General features: G+C 43.7%; 1 protein-coding gene across 1 annotated transcript in view; it reads right to left on the bottom strand.

The window, feature by feature from the left end:
• The window catches only part of C16H9orf43 (chromosome 16 C9orf43 homolog), a 37122-nt gene that overhangs the window by 12698 nt on the left and 5962 nt on the right, over positions 1 to 18462 (bottom strand). Inside the window, exons 2-8 of the mRNA XM_073314451.1 lie at positions 15007 to 15236; positions 10509 to 10686; positions 8497 to 8596; positions 5728 to 5861; positions 3047 to 3143; positions 2186 to 2310; positions 1339 to 1522 (exon numbers count right to left, since the gene is read on the bottom strand). Of these exons, the coding sequence (XP_073170552.1) occupies positions 1339 to 1522; positions 2186 to 2310; positions 3047 to 3143; positions 5728 to 5861; positions 8497 to 8596; positions 10509 to 10686; positions 15007 to 15172 (984 nt within the window). The 5' untranslated portion in view covers positions 15173 to 15236. The remainder of the gene's footprint in view (positions 1 to 1338; positions 1523 to 2185; positions 2311 to 3046; positions 3144 to 5727; positions 5862 to 8496; positions 8597 to 10508; positions 10687 to 15006; positions 15237 to 18462) is intronic.

Genomic DNA, 18462 nt, shown 5'->3' with positions numbered 1-18462 from the left:
TACAACTATAAATACCAGGTGGCTTGGGGAAGCCTTTCCCATTAGAGTACAGCTGGGAACACGCATTATCCAAGCCATGCCGTGATGAGCTAATGGGTGACATCACAGCCGTGATTCAACTCCCTGCAGTGCCCAGATGGGACCTGATCATCGACAGAGAGGGAACCCCCTGGCCTCTTCCATGGGCAGTTACGCTGGATTTCAAAAGTGGGCTGTTGGGAACGGCCTTATGTCTCAAAATCCAATTGTCCTTTCTTCCATTTCAACACCCAGTAGTGCCTCCCCAGAGCTGTAGCTCTTTATAGCATATGGTCTGTACATTATCAATATCAAATTAATAGTATCATCATTGCCCTTTAGCTAACCAGGCTGAAGAGTCAGTGAGACCACGGGAAGGCTCCTTATCCAACTGCCAATGCCCCAGCTGTCCAGCTTTGCCCCCATGTAAAGAACTTTTAGACGCTGAGATACTGGAGGAAACACTTTTAAATAAATAAATAAATAGTCATTACTATAGTACCCAGGCACCCTAGTCATGGACCAGGACTCTACGGTACTAGATGCTGTAGGAACACAGAGACAGTCACTGAAAGGCCAAGTGACAGGGCATGGGCAGGGGGAAAAGGAAACTAACTGGCGATGCTGAGCGATACCAGGTGATGGTCAGAGAGGGGGAACACCACAGCAGAAAGAGCAGTGTTTGCTGAAGACCAGGTCAAGTGAGCAGCCCTTTTGGTGAGTGGGAGAGATGAACCAGGGCTGCGGCCAAATGCAGAGGTGAGGAAATGTGCAACTAAGTGGCCGGCTGGGTCATCAGCATAGAAATTGAAGTCACTGAGGATAAGTGAGTGTGGGAGACGGTGAGGTGAGCCAGGAGTGGAAATCCAAGAGGCAGGCTGACGAGGAGCAGGTTGGTGCTGAGGACAGTGAGTAGATAACACCAGCGTGGAGGGAGAGTCAGATGCAGGGCTGTTCAAAAGGAGAAACAGTGGGAAGGGGGGAGTGGGAAAGGTTGGAAGCAGGAAGACCAGGAGAGAAGAAGCCCAGCATCCCAGCAGTCTGACCCAAGGCAAGGAATGGTGGAGAAGCAGAGGCCTCTGTAAGAGAAGGCCATGTCAGACAAGCCAGGAGCTGGAGAGAGCGACCTATGGAAGAGTGACATGAATGGCAGAGGCCTTTTAGAGATGGAGTGGGCATTCCAGAGACATGTATTGTCTTTCATTTTGCTAGCAAAGACGGGCTCAGCCTGAAAACCAGCTACTGTAGCTTTCTGTTCTACACTGGCCTTAAGGCCAGTCAGGCTCTCATTGCATTGGCTAGTTTGTATAAACTGGGTACCTTCTGCACAAGCAAAGGACATGTGTGCTTCTCTGTAGCATCAGGCACATCCACTCTCCGGTTCCCCAGCTGCAGGGCACCCTGATCTTGCAGCTCTACTATTGTGGCAGTCTGCAGGTGTCTGGGGGAAGAATACCTATTTTTTATTGGACTATCCTTTGGTTTCCCTTCTTTGGTTGCAGAACTAAAGACAAAACAAAGCAAAAGGGTCAATATTGCATCATTTCAGAGGGGAAAGTTTGTAGCTGAAGTTGCTAAAGCTGGAAATGTATTAGTACTAAATTAAAGCCACTGACTCATATAAAAGAAATGTCTATTTGAGGAGGTGGGGGATTGACCAACCCTTCCTATGCAGCTTTGAGGTCTCCTCTGCTATTGCATATACCATCTTAATGTGTCCTTTCCCTTCTTTAGCTGGCCCTCCTCTGAGCTGGCCATACCCAAGAGAAAACAAAGATCTTGGAGCTGGGGCAGAGAAACCAGCCTGAAAAGCTGCTATTGTTCCCCCTTTAACCAGCCTTAGCCTGCAGTCTTCCTGCCCTCCAGGATGCCATGCAAGTGGAAGCTACTGTAAATCTCCTTTTGCATTTTCACATGTAAACTCCCCAGTGCACAGAGAATCGAAACCGAGTGCTGGAACTCTGCTTCTGACCCCAAAGGGAACAGTAGAGGCTGCTAGTGCAGGAGTGTGGACCCGCCCCCAGAGCAGTGTCACCTCTGCAATGCCTGCATCTGGGCTGGCCCAACAGCAGTGGCCTGAAAGAGACAGAAGCTCAGCCAGCCTGCATGGCAGCACACTGGGCTAGAGTGTGGGGGCTGGCTTTGTGGTCTAATTCAAAAGACTTACCTGTCACCTCTGTGGCTTGGGACTGATTTTATTTTTTTGGTCACCAACTTAATTTTCTGGCTTCTGTTTGTAAGCAGCTGATAGGGTTGGCCTCCTGAAGGGACCTTCTTGGACTTCTTTCTCTTCTGGGGGGCAGAATAGTTACAGTGAAATACAGACCCAGGAGGAAAACATCCCGTGCCCTTTCTCCTGGCATGTCTAAAACCCCTTCCTGACCTCTCTCCAGGAGAAATGTTTCCCAGTGAGAGAAGCCAGGAGGATGAGCCTTTGATCCTAAACCAATAGAAGAGGCATTTACCCCCATCAGGTAAGAGGATGGTGTAATGCACATGTGATCCCACCAGAAACATGACGAAAGTCCCACTAAGTGAAGACAATGCCTCCCCAAAGGGAACTATTGCTGAATGCGTGTTTTTAAAAAGGCAAGCTACCTGTTAAATACCATTGTGTGCAGTAAGGAGAGCTGATGAGGCACAGGGATTAGTGGGGATTTCCTACACCCCCCACTATCCTGCCTTTAGCCCTATCCCTGTTCGTGTCTTCATTCCAGCAGGACGGGACATCTTTGGAATGCGGCAATTCTGCGGCTTGGTCATTTGCTGTGGAGCGACATGCAGCAATAACTCTCTTACTGGGGCTGAGTGAGTGCCCTGCCTCCACAACTCTCTGCCCATCCATGAGCTGGAAATTCTATACCCAGAGGCATGTGTGTGCGATGCCTGAAAGCAAAGTCCTTAGCCCTCCTCACTCCCAGAAGGCACAAGCATTTGCCCATTTTACAGTGGTCTGTTTGTCATCCCTGCAGTATAGCACTTGGCTGGGCACAAGGCTAGTCCACCACCAAACCTCCAAGAAGCTCACAGTGTCAAGATCTCTTCCTTTGCTTTGCAGTTCTTTGAGGGAAAAGAGATTTTCAGAAGCAAGGTTTTTAACACATACTCTTCTTAAAGGCTTTAGTCTAAACAAATAAAAGCACAAGGAATCCAATTAATTACAGAAGTAAAATACTCATGTCATAACCCTTTACCAGACACTTCTACTCCCAGCTGACCTGAGAGGTAATAAAGCTAGATCCAGACCAACATTAGAGTAGCCAAAGTCCCGAATGCTCACCAGTGCCTTTATAGGATTCCTGTATTGGGTTCCCAGTTCTCTTCCTGTAGCAGTCCCATGCTGCTAGAGGTGGGACTGCTACAGATGGAGCTCTTAACAGTCAGGATGTGGGGTCAGGAGATTAATGCCTCCTGTCTCAAAGGGTGTCAGCTGGGAAGAGAACAGTGTTAAGGGAAGTCTGATGCAGCTGTCCTTGGCCAGAAGGTTGGGAGCCAAAAGCAGAGCCTAAAGGATAGGGACCCAAAAGAAGGGGGAATTCAAAGATTCTCATGGCTGCAACAGTGAAATGAAAAATTCCCTCTCTCCCCAGTCCCAAAGTGAGAGACAACAGAATAAAACTAGCAACAAATATGTCTGAAAGGGTTAACTGGCATCAGGCCTGAACATAAGATACCTAGTTGTGACATTTTGTGCTACAAAGGAGGGGTGTCTGGGTTTGAATTCCAGACTCTTACACTCCCTAAAATAGCACAGACAAGGGCTAATTTTGTGGTATTCAACTACACCTGCCCACTGACCAGAAGTCAAATTCCAGCCAAATGAGAGTCTTAAGAAAAAGAGGAGAGACCAGGCAAGGCATCCAAGCCAGATTCCCTGGAGTTAAAGACCCAACTCAGTTCCCCAACATACGAAGGAGCTCCAGCCTATGGAGAGTATACCGGGGCAGGGGGAGAGGGGGTAAGGACGGCTGGTGGCTAAGTAGTACTGGAGAAACTAGGGTTGGGCTGGGCTGGGCTGACAACAATTAGAGAACCAAAAGAAACAACTACATTGGGAGTCTGGCTACCGCCTTCACAGCCCAACAGGCATGAGTGGCTGGGTGGGCAGCTCCTGCACAGCCATTCCAGTCCACAGATTGTCCGAGTGGCTGCTAGACATTAGGGACACTAGATGGGTGTATTCATGAATCCGGTGTCCCTGCCCCCACTCAATATTGCCTTCTGTGCCAGCCTGGACAGAGCTGGCATGCAGGCCTCAGAGGCATTCAGGTAGTGCAGCACCGCACATGAGACACGTCTGCCTGCCGTCTCCCCTCTGCACAACAAGTGAATTTCACCCTGGGAATTTCAGGCCACATCTACTCCAGTGATTAGTTGCACAAATATGCAAATTACACATCCCTCTCATGCATGCACCCTGATGGCTATTTTGTCTGTGTATAAGTCACTGTACCAGCCCAGGAATCTCACCCAAATCGGGGTCTGTTCTTAAATCACTGACATCTTATGATGAACACAAAAGTACTATGAACATGCTTATTAATCCAACAGAAATGACTGTAAAGTAGCTCCCGAAGACTGGGGGCCAGACTCTAATAACTGACGTCAGTAACTGATATTGGAATGTGGCCTGGGCTCTTGACTAGAAAGCTTGGCTGAGATTTTCCAGGCCACCTAAAGCTTTAGATGCCCAGTCCTCAGTAAATTTAATGGGAAATGGGCATCCAAATCCCTTAGACAGCTATGAAAACTCAGCCCTTGTGTGTTAGATTCTACCCCTCTGTGCTAAAGAGAGAGAATGACCTGAAACTGAGGAAAAGTGATTGAGGCTAAAAGCATGAATGAGACTCACGTAGACTTACTTCTCGAGATGGATGGAGTACAGTGCAAAAGCCAGAGGGTGGCACTCACATACAGCATATGCCTAGCAGGCTCTTCCCAGCTTCTCAAACTTCTGAAATTGGGTCTCATTTGCCATTAGTAGGACTCAAACTCATTTTTAACACAATTCTGTCCCATTTCCTTCACAGTTCACATAAATACCATTAAGAAAAGGAGGACTTGTGGCACCTTAGAGACTAACCAATTTATTTGAGCATAAGCTTTCGTGAGCTACAGCTCTCTTCATCGGATGCAAAACTGAATGCATCTGATGAAGTGAGCTGTAGCTCACGAAAGCTTATGCTCAAATAAATTGGTTAGTCTCTAAGGTGCCACAAGTCCTCCTTTTCTTTTTGCGAATACAGACGAACACGGCTGCTACTCTGAAACCTATAAATACCATTAGTTTCACAGTCTCACAGTTGAGGCTGCAGCCAGGTTTTCAGGCTGCTGCCAAGGTTTGTGAGCTACAAGACTACTGGTGTTGGATTATGGCTGAAACCTGCTATCTATGCGATTCTGATGCAAAGGACACATTTTGCTCATCTCTGGCCTGGATGCTCCAAGTGCAGCTTCTGAACTTCTACAATACTTATCCCAGATTTAATACAGAGGTATGACCAGCAAAGACTATATGGTTCATCTTGAGCCAAGCTGAGCGCATTGTACACAGGGATGGGGCGCCTCTGCAGGCCACACCTCTGGGTAAGGGTGACTGCCATGTGTTCTGTTATATGGAAAATAGGGGCAACTATGTGACCTTCAGCTAGTCACTCTTAGGAGATGGACTCTCCCAGTGTATATTGTATTTATCACTATGGTACTTACTCTGTTACTGCTTCCATGTCAGGCCTCTGAGATTTTCTGTGTATGTTTGGGACCCATTTAACAATCAAATTTCCACTGTCTGGACAGTAGTCCTGCTTGGGAGCAGCAACCTCACTGAGATCCATCACTTGGAGCTACGACATAAACATGGTATGATTAGTCACTTGTAGAGGTACTCTTCCCTGAGCCAATGCTAACGGTGCTGTGCAGTCACTGAACTACTGCAGGTGCCACGTATTACATTCTTGTTTTCTTTCACAGGAGAGAACTACAAAAAAATTGCCCAAATCACTTGTGATCATTAAAGATTCTGAGGCACTTCTCACAAGAGACAGAATGTTAATCCTGGTGGCCTAGTCAAAGTCTAAGGTAAATAATTATATTTTGCTGCCTTAAAATTCATCCTGTAATTTCACATGGAGAAATGAAATTATTCTTCATTTCCCCTCCTAAAAACTCCAGCTGTTGGGTAGTATTGCTGGAGGAAACCAGCTGCTGCATTCCATCCAAGAGGTGACTGCAGCAGATGAATGATCCTTCTAAAGTCTGCAAAGTGGCTTTGGGATCCTTCGGGATGAAAGGCACTATGCAAATGAAAAGTTCTAATTATTATTAAACCTCAAAAACTAGCTAGGCAGATGCAATGTGAATGAGAGGAATCAAGTAAATGTAAGACTCTCAAAGCAATATTAAAGGGGAACTGCAAAGGAAAAGTACTTATGCCTTTTGCTCTCCTTGATGATTACATGTCATAACTTTTCAAAAAGAAAACATGCTAAAAGCTCTGCTTGTTTTTTCGTATAAAAATAGCAAATCACAGTCTCCCTGGTTTTGCTGGAAGATGCTTTTGAGGGCTGTAGAACAAGATTTGGATAGGAACATTACAGCAGCTTTCCCAGCCCTCCATTGAAAGCCTTGCCTCAGCCATCACCTCCCACATGAGGACAGGAATCAATACACTGGAAACATTCAGAGCTGTTTAAAAGGAAGAGAGTTTGCTTAGCTGGATTTCCCAGAGCATAATTTCAAAGTGAATAACTACAAAGACTGCACCAACTCTCTTCTCCACCAAAAAAGTCACTGAATCAATTTCCATTATTGGATGCAAAGCAATGAACAGCAGTAGACTTGGCAGAATTTGATTATTTTAAAAATTTTTGATGAATTATATCAATGGATATTTAAGCATTTTTAAATTTTGTACCAATTTCAGTTTTCACAGCTGCATAAAATTATGGGTTTTAAGAAAAAATTCAATTTTTATTGATTTTTAAATGTTCACAGTTGGAGGAAATTATGGGGGGTTGAGACAATCGGGGGTGGAGTTAGACGATTATTTAATGACAGTCTTTCATATTCAAAAAATTAAGGCTTTAGAAAATAAGAACATAAGAACGGCCATACTGGGTCAGACCAAAGGTCCATCTAGCCCAGTATCCTGTCTTCCAACAGTGGCCCATGCCAGGTGCCCCAGAGGGAATGAACAGAACAGGTAATCATCAAGTGATCCATCCCCTGTCGCCCATTCCCAGCTTCTGGCAAACTGTGGCTACGGACACCATCTCTGCCCATCCTGGCTAATAGCCATTGATGGACCTAACCTCCATGAATTTATCTAGTTCTTTTTTTAACTCTTTTCTGTTATAGTCTTGGCCTTCACAACATCCTCAGGCAAAGAGTTCCACAGGTTGACTGTGCTGTATGAAAAAATACTTCTTTTTGTTTGTTTTAAACCTGCTGTCTATTAATTTCATCTGGTGACCCCTAGTCCTTGTGTTATGAGGAGTAAATAACACTTCCTTATTTACTTTCTCCACTCCAGTCATGATTTTATAGACCTCAATCATATCCCCCCTTAGTTGTCTCTATTCCAAGCTGAAAAATCCCAGTTTTATTAATCTCTCCTCATATGGCAGCCATTCCATAATCTTAATAATTTTTGTTGCTCTTTTCTGAATCTTTTCCAATATATCTTTTTTGAGATGGGGTGACCACATCTGCATGCAGTATTCAAGATGTGGGCGTACCATGGATTTATATAGAGCCAATATGATAGTGTGTGTCTTATTATCTATCCCTTTCTTAATGATTCCCAACATTCTGCCGCAGCACATTCAGTGGATGTTTTCAGAGAACTATCCACAGTGACTCCAAAATCTCTTTCTTGAGTGGTAACAGCTAATTTAGACCCCATCATTGTATATGTATAGTTGGGATTATGTTTTCCAATGTGCGTTACTTTGCATTTTTCAACATTGAATTTAATCTGCCATTTTGTTGCCCAGTCACCCAGAGATTCTTTTGTAGCTCTTCACAGTCTGCCTGGGACTTAACTATCTTTAATAGTTTTGTATCACCTGCGACTTTTGCCACTTCACTGTTTACCCCTTTTTCCTGATCATTTATAAATTTATAACTGTTAAAACACAAAACGTCAACATCTCATGTCAAAATATACAATATAAATATCCTTAAATCAAACTAAGTTCTCAAGCAGCATTTTCTTTCTTTCATGGTCTGTAAATTTCAATTATTACTGATGGAATTATTTTTTCGCTGTGTGCGGTGAAATCGACATTTACAGACATACCTAAATATCAGCCACACTGAGAGATGCTTCTTTTCTTTGTGCCATAACACAAGAGTGCCCAAATAGTGTCCAGCTGAGGGCCCCAATGGCAACTTACCAGAAGCTCAAAGGTTAGCCCTGAGTTCTATAAAAAGGATATCCTTGCAAGCACTCATCTTTCCCCCATTTAAATCACTCACATTTCCAACTCTATTCAAGTTGGTGAAGCTCATCTCTGTCTGTGGGATCGTGTGTGACCCTACCACTGAGTTCAGTCCTGGGAAATGAGTTCTTTCTGAACTGAAATATAGGCACAAACCAAAATCACAGTGAGAAAAATACAAACTAACAGCATGCAAAGGACACTATCTGCTATTAAGGTTGTAGTAGACAGAGCTCCGCGTGGATACAAAATTTGCATCGCATGCGATCTGCAAACATGGTCCGTGGATACAAGCAGATTTGCAGGGCTCAAGTGGTGGATTCTCCATCACGGACAGTTTTAAAATCAAGATTGGAGGTTTTTCTAAAAGATCTGGTCTAGGAACTCAAGATGTTCAGGAAATTCAGTTACAGTGGACAGCTCCTCCTTTACTCTCTGTCTTGGTGCAGCTGCCTTGTGTTCTCTTTTGTATATCATACAAGAAATTCCACCCATCTAGTAGAATTTCAGGGTTTTACGATCCCTCTCAACAGGTAGAGCAGTTTGCCATGATGCTCTGAGAAGCACTAAAACTTTGGATTGATATAAAAACTCTGGATGGCTAACGTGATCTAACTTTGATGCTGAAACAGCTAGATTTGGAGGCCTTGGTCACAGTTGGGCTAAGTTTAGAAGGCCTCAGTTAAGGAGGACAGTGTTTGGGAGGGCCAAGCCAGCTCATTCCAGATCAAGAAACTTGCAGATTACACTGGAAATTATCTTCCTTCCTGGGTGTTTTTTTTCCCCGCTTTCTGAAAGGAGAAAAGGAAATCCATGGAAAAATAAGGGTTAACCTTGCCCTTACCTTGACAGGGGAAGCATTCAAAAATTAGGAAATGCCAAGGTAAGCATGAAAATTCCAATTTTAAAAGGGATGTCACCAAGTTTAAATAAATCATACTTATTTCGGTAATTAAAACGAAAAGGAAATGAGCAAGATGAACACCAGAGCAGAGGGGCAAGGATGAGGCTTTATTGTATTTTTTTTTAAAAAATACCACTAACAAATCATGAACAGCAGGTAACCCACACTTACACAGAATAGCTCTGTTCCTCTCAAGTGGCTGGGTCGCTCATAGGGTTTTAGGAGTTTGCCACTGGCTTTGAACTACCAAAGCTGGCTCTTTAGCTCACACATCAGAGACTCAGACTTTTAGATCAAGAGGTTTGACCCTGCTGCCAACAATCTTCCAAGGGGCATCATCGTACAGACACAACATGGAACTAACGAGACACATGCCCACAATCACTTAACATGAACAGAAATAGCAGAAATGGGTGTAAAGTGATACCTTACTCCACTGCTACTCATGGTGGAGTAAGGTACTACTCATCATGAGGAAAGGTGACAGAACCGGGTCTTGGGCATTGGTCCTGTGAGTAGTTACCCACATGCTTAACTTTACACAGTCAAGTAGTCCCATTGAAGTCAATGGGAACTACTCTCAGTACATAAAGCTTAGCATGTACAGATCAAGGGCTTGGATTGTATGTGTATCCCTTTTCCACACCTTTCAATTTTTTTGTTTGTTTTTTTGGTCTACGTTGTAAGCTCTTTGTGTTAGAGACTGTTTTTCTGTGGATTCGTGCAGTGCCTAGCACAATGGGGACCTGGCACTGGTATGAACAATATGAATATTTAATAACAAAGTATTCTATATTCTAGAAGAGCAATCTTTTAAATACATTTATTTTTTAAGCCCTGATCGTACAAACTAATGCGCTTAATATTGAAATCAGTGGGTCCACTCACATGAGTAAAGTTCAGTATATGTGTAATTATTTACAGAATCGGGGCCATAAGTGCTAACAGTTTGCTCTGCAATGTATAAAACACAGATGGTGACATGCTCCATGTCCCATGGCAATTCTAATCTCTAAAACATTAATATTCTTCTCAGCCTCTATCAGAAAAACAAGGGTGCCACCATTCTGCTACAGACTCTTAGTCCTGGGAATACTGACAACCTTCAAAAGTCATCCAGAGATTGGAGCTCAGCAACAATTCACCTGACTTCAGAATTTCGGTCAGAGAAGTCATAGACTGAAGTATCATACAGAGAAGGAGAGAAAGAGGTCTCAAGTGCAGCGAAGGTGGAAATAGTTCTGTTACAATTGGAACATCTGATCCTTCCTCGAGGAGAGCAATTGCTGGGGAAGTTTATTATCTTCAGTGTTGGTAATTCATCTAAAAATTAAAAGCAAAGACACTGTGAACACTGAGGACCTGATGTTACAGAATTCTACAGTTAGAGGAACCATTTAGCTCAAAATACATCTTGTCCATTTTAGATATTATTACAGCCTTGTTGGTGTCCTGTTAGCCCAGTTTATTAGTAACTAATTATAATATAATTAATCCTCTGCCTTCCTTAGTGCCTTTCATCAGAGGATCTCAAAATACATTACAAACAATAGTTAATTAAGCTTCACAACCCCACCAACTCCCAGACCAGAAAGATAAGGAACATGTCAGGCTCACTTAAGCCACCACCCAAGTGCAGCAACCTCTGCAGCTATTTAACAGTGCAGAGCAATACTACACGACAGTTTGAGAGGATATGAAGAATAATACAAATCTAATTGCAGGGGGAACTTTTAGGGATATTGAATTTCATTGCCTCGTTGGAATTTGGCCGAGACGCCAAGTTTAATATCTCCTCCTTACAGAGAAAGAGTCAGAGGATCTTTAATAAGCACAAGTGGTCAAGACCTCAGTTTTACCTCTCATGTGAAAGACATTATTATAGGTTTCAGAGTAACAGCCGTGTTAGTCTGTATTTGCAAAAAGAAAAGGAGTACTTGTGGCACCTTAGAGACTAACCAATTTATTTGAGCATGGGTTTTCGTGAGCTACAGCTCACTTCATCGGATGCATACCGTGGAAACTGCAGCAGACTTTATATATACACAGAGAATATGAAACAATACCTCCTCCCACCCCACTGTCCTGCTGGTAATAGCTTATCTAAAGTGATCATCAGGTTGGGCCATTTCCAGCACAAATCCAGGTTTTCTCACCCTCCACCCCCCCACACAAATTCACTCTCCTGCTGGTGATAGCCCATCCAAAGTGACAACTCTTTACACAATGTGCATGATAATCAAGTTGGGCTATTTCCTGCACAAATCCAGGTTTTCTCACACCCCCCCATGTGAGTGGAGGTCAGTTCCAGGATGGGGCGGGCAGTGGTACAGGGACAATAAGTGAGTTATACATGTGAACCATGAGCAAGATCAGTAACTTGAGTAGATTCATAATATATTCTAAGTATAAATGTATTTCATATACATATTTAAAACTGGCAGGCAATGCAAGGAAAGGTAGAAGAGCTGGAGGGTTTTCCTTCTGAGCTGATAGCCTGAGTCTCTTGGAATGTGCCTTCATTAGGAAAAAAGTGTATTCTTAACTCACTAGCTAACATAAGGTGAAATCCTAGTGACGAGAAGGCAGTTTGTAGTTTGTACATGAGTTAGCAGGTGGAGTTAAAGACTGAGCTCCCCCTGTAAAATATGCAGATGACACAAAATATTGGCAAAATGATAAATATAAGGAGAACAGGGCAGTCATACAGAGCAATCTGAATCGCTTAGTAAGATGGGCTCATTCAAACAAAGTATATTTTAACACGGTCATACGTGTAAGAAGAATGCAGAACTGGATAGGAGTGATTCTGAAAAGGAAAGACTCTGAAAAGGATTTACGGGTCAGCGTGGACAAAAACCTCAACATAACCGCCTAGTGTGATGCTGTGGCAAAAAAAGGGCTAATGCGATCCTCAGATGTATAAACGGGAGTAGGAGTAGGGAGGTGATTTTACCTCTGTACACAGCACTGAAGACACCAATACTGGAATACTGTGTCCAGTTCTGGAATCCACAATTTTAAAAGGATGCTGAAAAACTGCTGTGCAGAAAACAGCCACAAAAATAATCTGAGAGCTGGAAAAAATGTCTTGCAGTGAGAAACTTACTGAGCTCAATCTGTTTAGTTTGCCAAGAAGAAGATTGAGAGGTGACTTGATTACAGTGTACAAGTGCCTTCATAGACAGAAAATACCACGTACTAAAGCAGCGGTCCCCAAACTTTTCATGGTCGTGCTCACCCTTATCTGTATTCACCCCGGAGGTCCCCCTAACGTTCCTCCACAGACCCCCTAGGGGGACATGCCCCACAGTTTGGGGACCTCTGTACTAAAGACAGGTTTCAGAGTAGCAGCCGTGTTAGTCTGTATCCGCAAAAAGAACAGGAGGATTTGTGGCACCTTAGAGAATAACAAATTTATTAGAGCATAAGCTTTCGTGGGCTATAGCCCACTTCATTGGATGCATAGAATGGAACATATAGTAAGAAGATAGATAGATAGATAGATACACACACACACACACAGATAAGTTGGAAGGTGACATACAAACTGTGAGCGGCTAATTAGTTAAGATGAGCTATTATCAGCAGGAGAAAAAAAACTTTTGTAGTGATAATCAAGATGGCCCATTTAGACAGTTGACAAGAAGGTGTCCAACGAGAAACTGCTGAGCTTGAATTAATATGCAAACTAGATACCATTAACTTGCGTTTGAATGGAGACTGGGAGTGACTGGGTTATTACACATATTGAATCTATTCCCTTAAGTATCCTCACACCTTCTTGTCAACTGTCTAAATGGGCCATCTTGATTATCACTACAGAAGTTTTTTTCTCCTGCTGATAACAGCTCATCTTAACTAATTAGCCTCTCACAGTTTTACTATATGTTCCATTCTATGCATCCGATGAAGTGGGCTGTAGCCCACGCAAGCTTATGCTCTAATAAATTTGTTAGTCTCTAAGGTGCCACAAGTACTCCTGTTCTTTCTGTACTAAAGGATTCTTTAATCTAGCAGACAAAGGCATAACAAGAACCAATGGCTGTAAATTTAAAGCAGACAAATTCGAATCAGAAATCAGGTGCACACATTTAACATTGAGGGTGATCAGAACAAAATACCAAGAGAAGTCATGGATTCTCTATCTCTGTATCTTGAGGTCTTCAAATCAAGACTTAAATGCCCTTCTGGAAAATATGCTTTAGTCAAACACAAATTATTGGGTTCAACATAAGGGTGACAGTGAAATTTTCTGGCAAGTGTTATGAAGGAGGACACAGTAGATGATACAATGGTCCTTTCTAGCTTTAAAAAAACCAAACTATGAATGGTTCGGTCACAGAGACCCCCTTGAGACTGTCATGTGATGTGTTGAGACTACCTCTGAGCCCATTTTCCCTGCCAGCTTGGGACTTCATAATCCTGTCTTGTTGAGCCAGATACGCTAACCTGCTTCAACACAGACCCAAGGTCTGAACCACATCCACAAATCTGCAGACTTTAACCAAAAATTGTTCAGCAGGTCACCTATCTCCAGCACCCAGACACCCAGTTCCTAATGGGATCCAAACCCCAAGTACATCTGTTTTACTCTGTATAAAGCTTATACAGGGTAAACTCATAAATTGTTCACACTCTATAACACTGATAGAGAAATATGCACAGCTGTTTGCTCCCCCAGGTATTAATCACTTACTCTGGGTTAATTAATAAACAAAAGTGATTTTATTAAGTATAAAAAGTAGGATTTAAGTGGTTTCAATTAATAATAGACAGAACAAAGTAAGTTACCAAGCAAAATAAAACAAAACACACAAGTCTAAGCCTAATACATTAAGAAACTGATTACAGATGAAATCTCACCCTCAGAGATGTTCCAATAAGCTTCTTTCACAGACTGGACTTCTTCCTAGTCTGGGCCCAATCCTTTCCCTGGTACAATCCTTGTTAGTTCCAGCTCAGGCGGTAACTAGGGGATTTCTTCATGACTGGCCCCCTTTGTTCTGTTCCACCCCCTTTTATAGCTTTGGCACAAGGCGGGAATCCTTTGTTTCCCTCTGGATTCCCACCCCTCCTTCTAAATGGAAAAGCACCGGATTTAAGATGGATTCCAGTTCAGGTAACATGATCACATATCTGGTGAGCCCCTCTCCATTCCTTCAGGACTGGCCTGCACACATGCAGTGGAGACTTTCAGGTAAACAGAGCCATCTACAGTCAATTGTCCTAGACAATGGGAGCCATCAAGATTCTAAACCATCATTAATGGCTCACACTTTGCATAATTACAATAGGACCTCATAGTTATACTTCATATTTCTAGTTTTAGATACAAGAATGATACATACATACAAATAGGATGAGCACACTCAGTAGATCACAAGCTTTGTAATGGTACCTTACAAGAGACCTTTTGCATAAAGCATATTCCAGTTACATCATAGCCACACTTATAAACATATTTTTATTAAACATATGCAGTGCAATGTCACAGAATAGTCTTTAACTTGACCTGCTAACTTGTGTGAAAACTACAAACTGCCTTGAATGTGCTAGGATTGTCCCTGAAGTTGGCTAACTTAAGTTCAGAATAGATCTTTTTCCTCCTAGAAAAGACAGCGTCTATGTCACTGGTTATACCTTTGCTTTCCAAAGAAGAAGCCCTGCAGAGTGAGTCAAAGTTTCTTAAACGGACCCGAGGATGTCCCTGTTCAATCCTCCTTATAGTGTCCCAGCACTGTGGATGTTGGCAAACAGCCATGTCACAGACGGTTTCATCCCACTGGCTGTCATCTGCAGTCACCATCTTTGCAACCACCCAGGCATTAGTGAATAGCAGTAAAATGGCAATAACTGTATGTCTGAATACTCTGAAAAAACAGAAGAATTGAGCACAGTGAGAAATGTTAAGAACAAGAATAATCTACATTTCCATAAAAAAAAAAGCACAAGAAGTGGTCATAATTTCCCACTTATATCCTGGGTTGTCTTCATATGCACTCACTCTATGGACTTTTTGGGATAGTTTGGCAACTGTGACCTTGGGAGACCCTCTGGCAGTGGGCTCACCAGACTATAACTCAAATTAGGTCTGACATACTCATTACTCCCAACACACTGTTGTCATAATATATATCTAAAAGGTATTGTGTAAGGTATCACATGTACACTGGTAACATGCGGGTCCTGAACATCACTGCATGATGTCTGAATGGTTTGCATACAAAGCGTTATATAGCTGTGCTAGAAATAAGTTATTAAAATATGCTTCGGAGGTAGTGCATAAACTCAGCCTGCCCTAGACAAAGGAACATGCATTTACCTGTATGAGCAGCTTGATTACAGGCAGAGGACAATGAAAGTATATTTACATATACAAAAAGAAAAGGAGTACTTGTGGCACCTTAGAGACTAACCAATTTATTTGAGCATGAGCTTTCGTGAGCTACAGCTCATGCTCAAATAAATTGGTTAGTCTCTAAGGTGCCACAAGTACTCCTTTTCTTTTTGCGAATACAGACTAACACGGCTGTTACTCTGAAACTTTACATATACAGTAAACAGAGTCAACAAGCTAACAAACAGAGGAGGAGACAATTTAACGATCACACCAGGAGAGAGAATCAGCACCCCAGGAAGCTGCTCTTGAGATAAAGACAATAAACTTTGGGAACTATAAGGGTATGGTTAGATGTTGATAGATGTTTTGCTGCGTGTGTGTGTACCCTATGTGTGCTGCTCCAGCCCTGAGCAGACAGCTGGCATAGCAGACCTTGAGTGAACCACGCAATGACCACAAGATCCGTTAAGGGACAAAGGTACCCAGCTAGGTTTATTGTCAACAAAGCATGGTACTAGTATCCCACAGACTCTACTGGACCACTAATACATGTATGCCTGTAGCAATGGACCAGCTCAGCAAACAGTGGGACTTTCTGTTCCTCTCTAAGGCTAGACAAAGATACTCCCTCTGAAATACATTTTTATACCCCGATATGAACAAGTTAGTACTGCCCCTTTAACATAATTAGTCACTGCCCCCGGACATTGCTAATTATTACCCATCATCTTGTACATGTTGGTTTGATCAAAACATCTCTATTACACATTGTTATTCTGACCTAATTTTTTAGGAGGGGGTCACTGTGTTCCTGTTATCCTTGGGAAACATTTTTGTACCATCCTTGATATTGGGATGTTTTGGTACCACTTGATATTGGGATGTGTTTGCGTGAGCACTCTGTGACTAGCACTTCTTCAGAATGTGTATTTTTGCAATATCAGCCCTGTTTCTGCCAAATTCTGTGAGCAGGATTGCCTCATACCAGGCTTCTGATACAAGTACTTATATCTCAGGCTCTCTTCCTACTACAAAGGGGAGCAAAAAGGCATTTTAGTTATCCATCACTGAGGGGACATGGGGAACTTCACCTTCTGAGCCTCTGAAAAGTGGATGCTCCTATCTGAATGGCTGGAGTTGCTACTAGTTTGATGTAAGTGAGAAACCTACTTGGGCAAAAATTGTAACATGCTAAAATTAAATTGTAGTCATTAGCAAGCTTATTTTGTTTTGTTTGTAACCATACCTGTCTCTTTTCCTCTTCCTTTGTATCACTTCAATCTCTGGTCTTTGTTAAACTTATTCTTAGTTTTACTATAAACCATCACAGTGTTATTATATTGAAATATAGAGGGAGTCCTCAGCTAGCCTTACAGACTGGTGTGGGCACCGTCTCTTTGGAGGCAGCATATTTAATAGTTTCTATGAGTGTCCTGTGAAAGGGACTGAACACTACAGAGAGACATCTCAGGGGAACTCAGGATCACTGACGGTGTTCTCTCTAATTTTTCCCACCCATGTGCGGAATGAATTTTGTTATGTACACCAATATGGTGGTGATGTGTGACACATCACCTCCATATTGGTGCATATAACAAAATTCAAGTGGCAGGGTGGGCCAAGGGATTTGGAGTGTGTGGGGAGTCTCAGCGCTGGGGCAGAGGGTTGGATGGTGGGGGGGAGGGTTAAGGGCTCTAGCTGGGGGTGCAGGCTCTGGGGTGGGGCCAGGGATGAAGGGCTCAGGCAGAGGGTTGTGCTACGCCAGGTGAGGGCTCTGGCTGGGGATATGGGCTTTGGGGTAGGTCCGGGGATGAGGGGCTCAGGGCTGGGGCAGAGGGTTAGGTTGCAGGGGGTGAGGGCTCCGGCTAGGGTTCTGAATTCTGGGGTGGGGCTGGGGTTGAGGAGTTTAGGGTGCAGTGGGGCACCCTGGGGTTACAATGCGGAGAGAGGACTCCCCCCAACAGCTCTCTCTCCCAGCAGCAGCACCAGTGCTGGGGGGGAGAGGAACCTCTTCTCCGGCTGTGGAAGGTCCAGGCCAGGCTGGGTCGGGGCAGGGGGGCCTCTTCCCCGGCCACGGCAGGTTCAAGGTTGGGCTGGGTCGGGGCTGAGGGAGGGGGCACCTGTCTCCCAGCCGCAGCAAGTTCGGGGCTGGGCTGGGTTGGGGCCGGGGTGCCTGTCCCCCAGCCACAGCAGGGTCAGGGCTGGATCAGGGAAGTGTTACCTAGAAGCTCTGTGTTCTTGGGGAACTAGGGCGCAGTACCCAGCCAGTCTGACTCATGAAAGACCTTCCCCCCGCCCCCAGCCTCTGCTTGAACCAAAACTGATTAGAAAAAGACTTATAAAAAGCAATGAAAAGGCAGTGGGAGACACACCTAAACCCCTGGGATAAAGAGTGACAGGATTAAGGAAACTCCCCTAGCCTCATTTGCATGGAAAATGGGACAAGGAGGAATCGCCATTAGCATAAAGAACAGAGATCATAGAATATCAGGGTTGGAAGGGACCTCAGGAGGTCATCTAGTCCAACCCCCTGCTCAAAGCAGGACCAATCCCCAACTAAATCATCCCAGCAAGGGCTTTGTCAAGCCTCACCTTAAAAATATCTAAGGAAGGAGATTCCACCACCTCCCTAGGTAATGCATTCCAGTGTTTCACCACCCTCCTAGTGAAAAAGTTTTTCCTAATATCCAACCTAAACCTCCCCAACTGCAACTTGAGACCATTACTCCTTGTTCTGTCATCAGCTACCACTGAGA

The sequence above is a fragment of the Lepidochelys kempii genome, chromosome 16 (assembly GCF_965140265.1).
Source record: "Lepidochelys kempii isolate rLepKem1 chromosome 16, rLepKem1.hap2, whole genome shotgun sequence".
NCBI lineage: Eukaryota > Metazoa > Chordata > Testudines > Cheloniidae > Lepidochelys > Lepidochelys kempii.
Note: the sequence above shows the minus strand (reverse complement) of the source record. Positions and strands in the feature narration are given on the sequence as shown.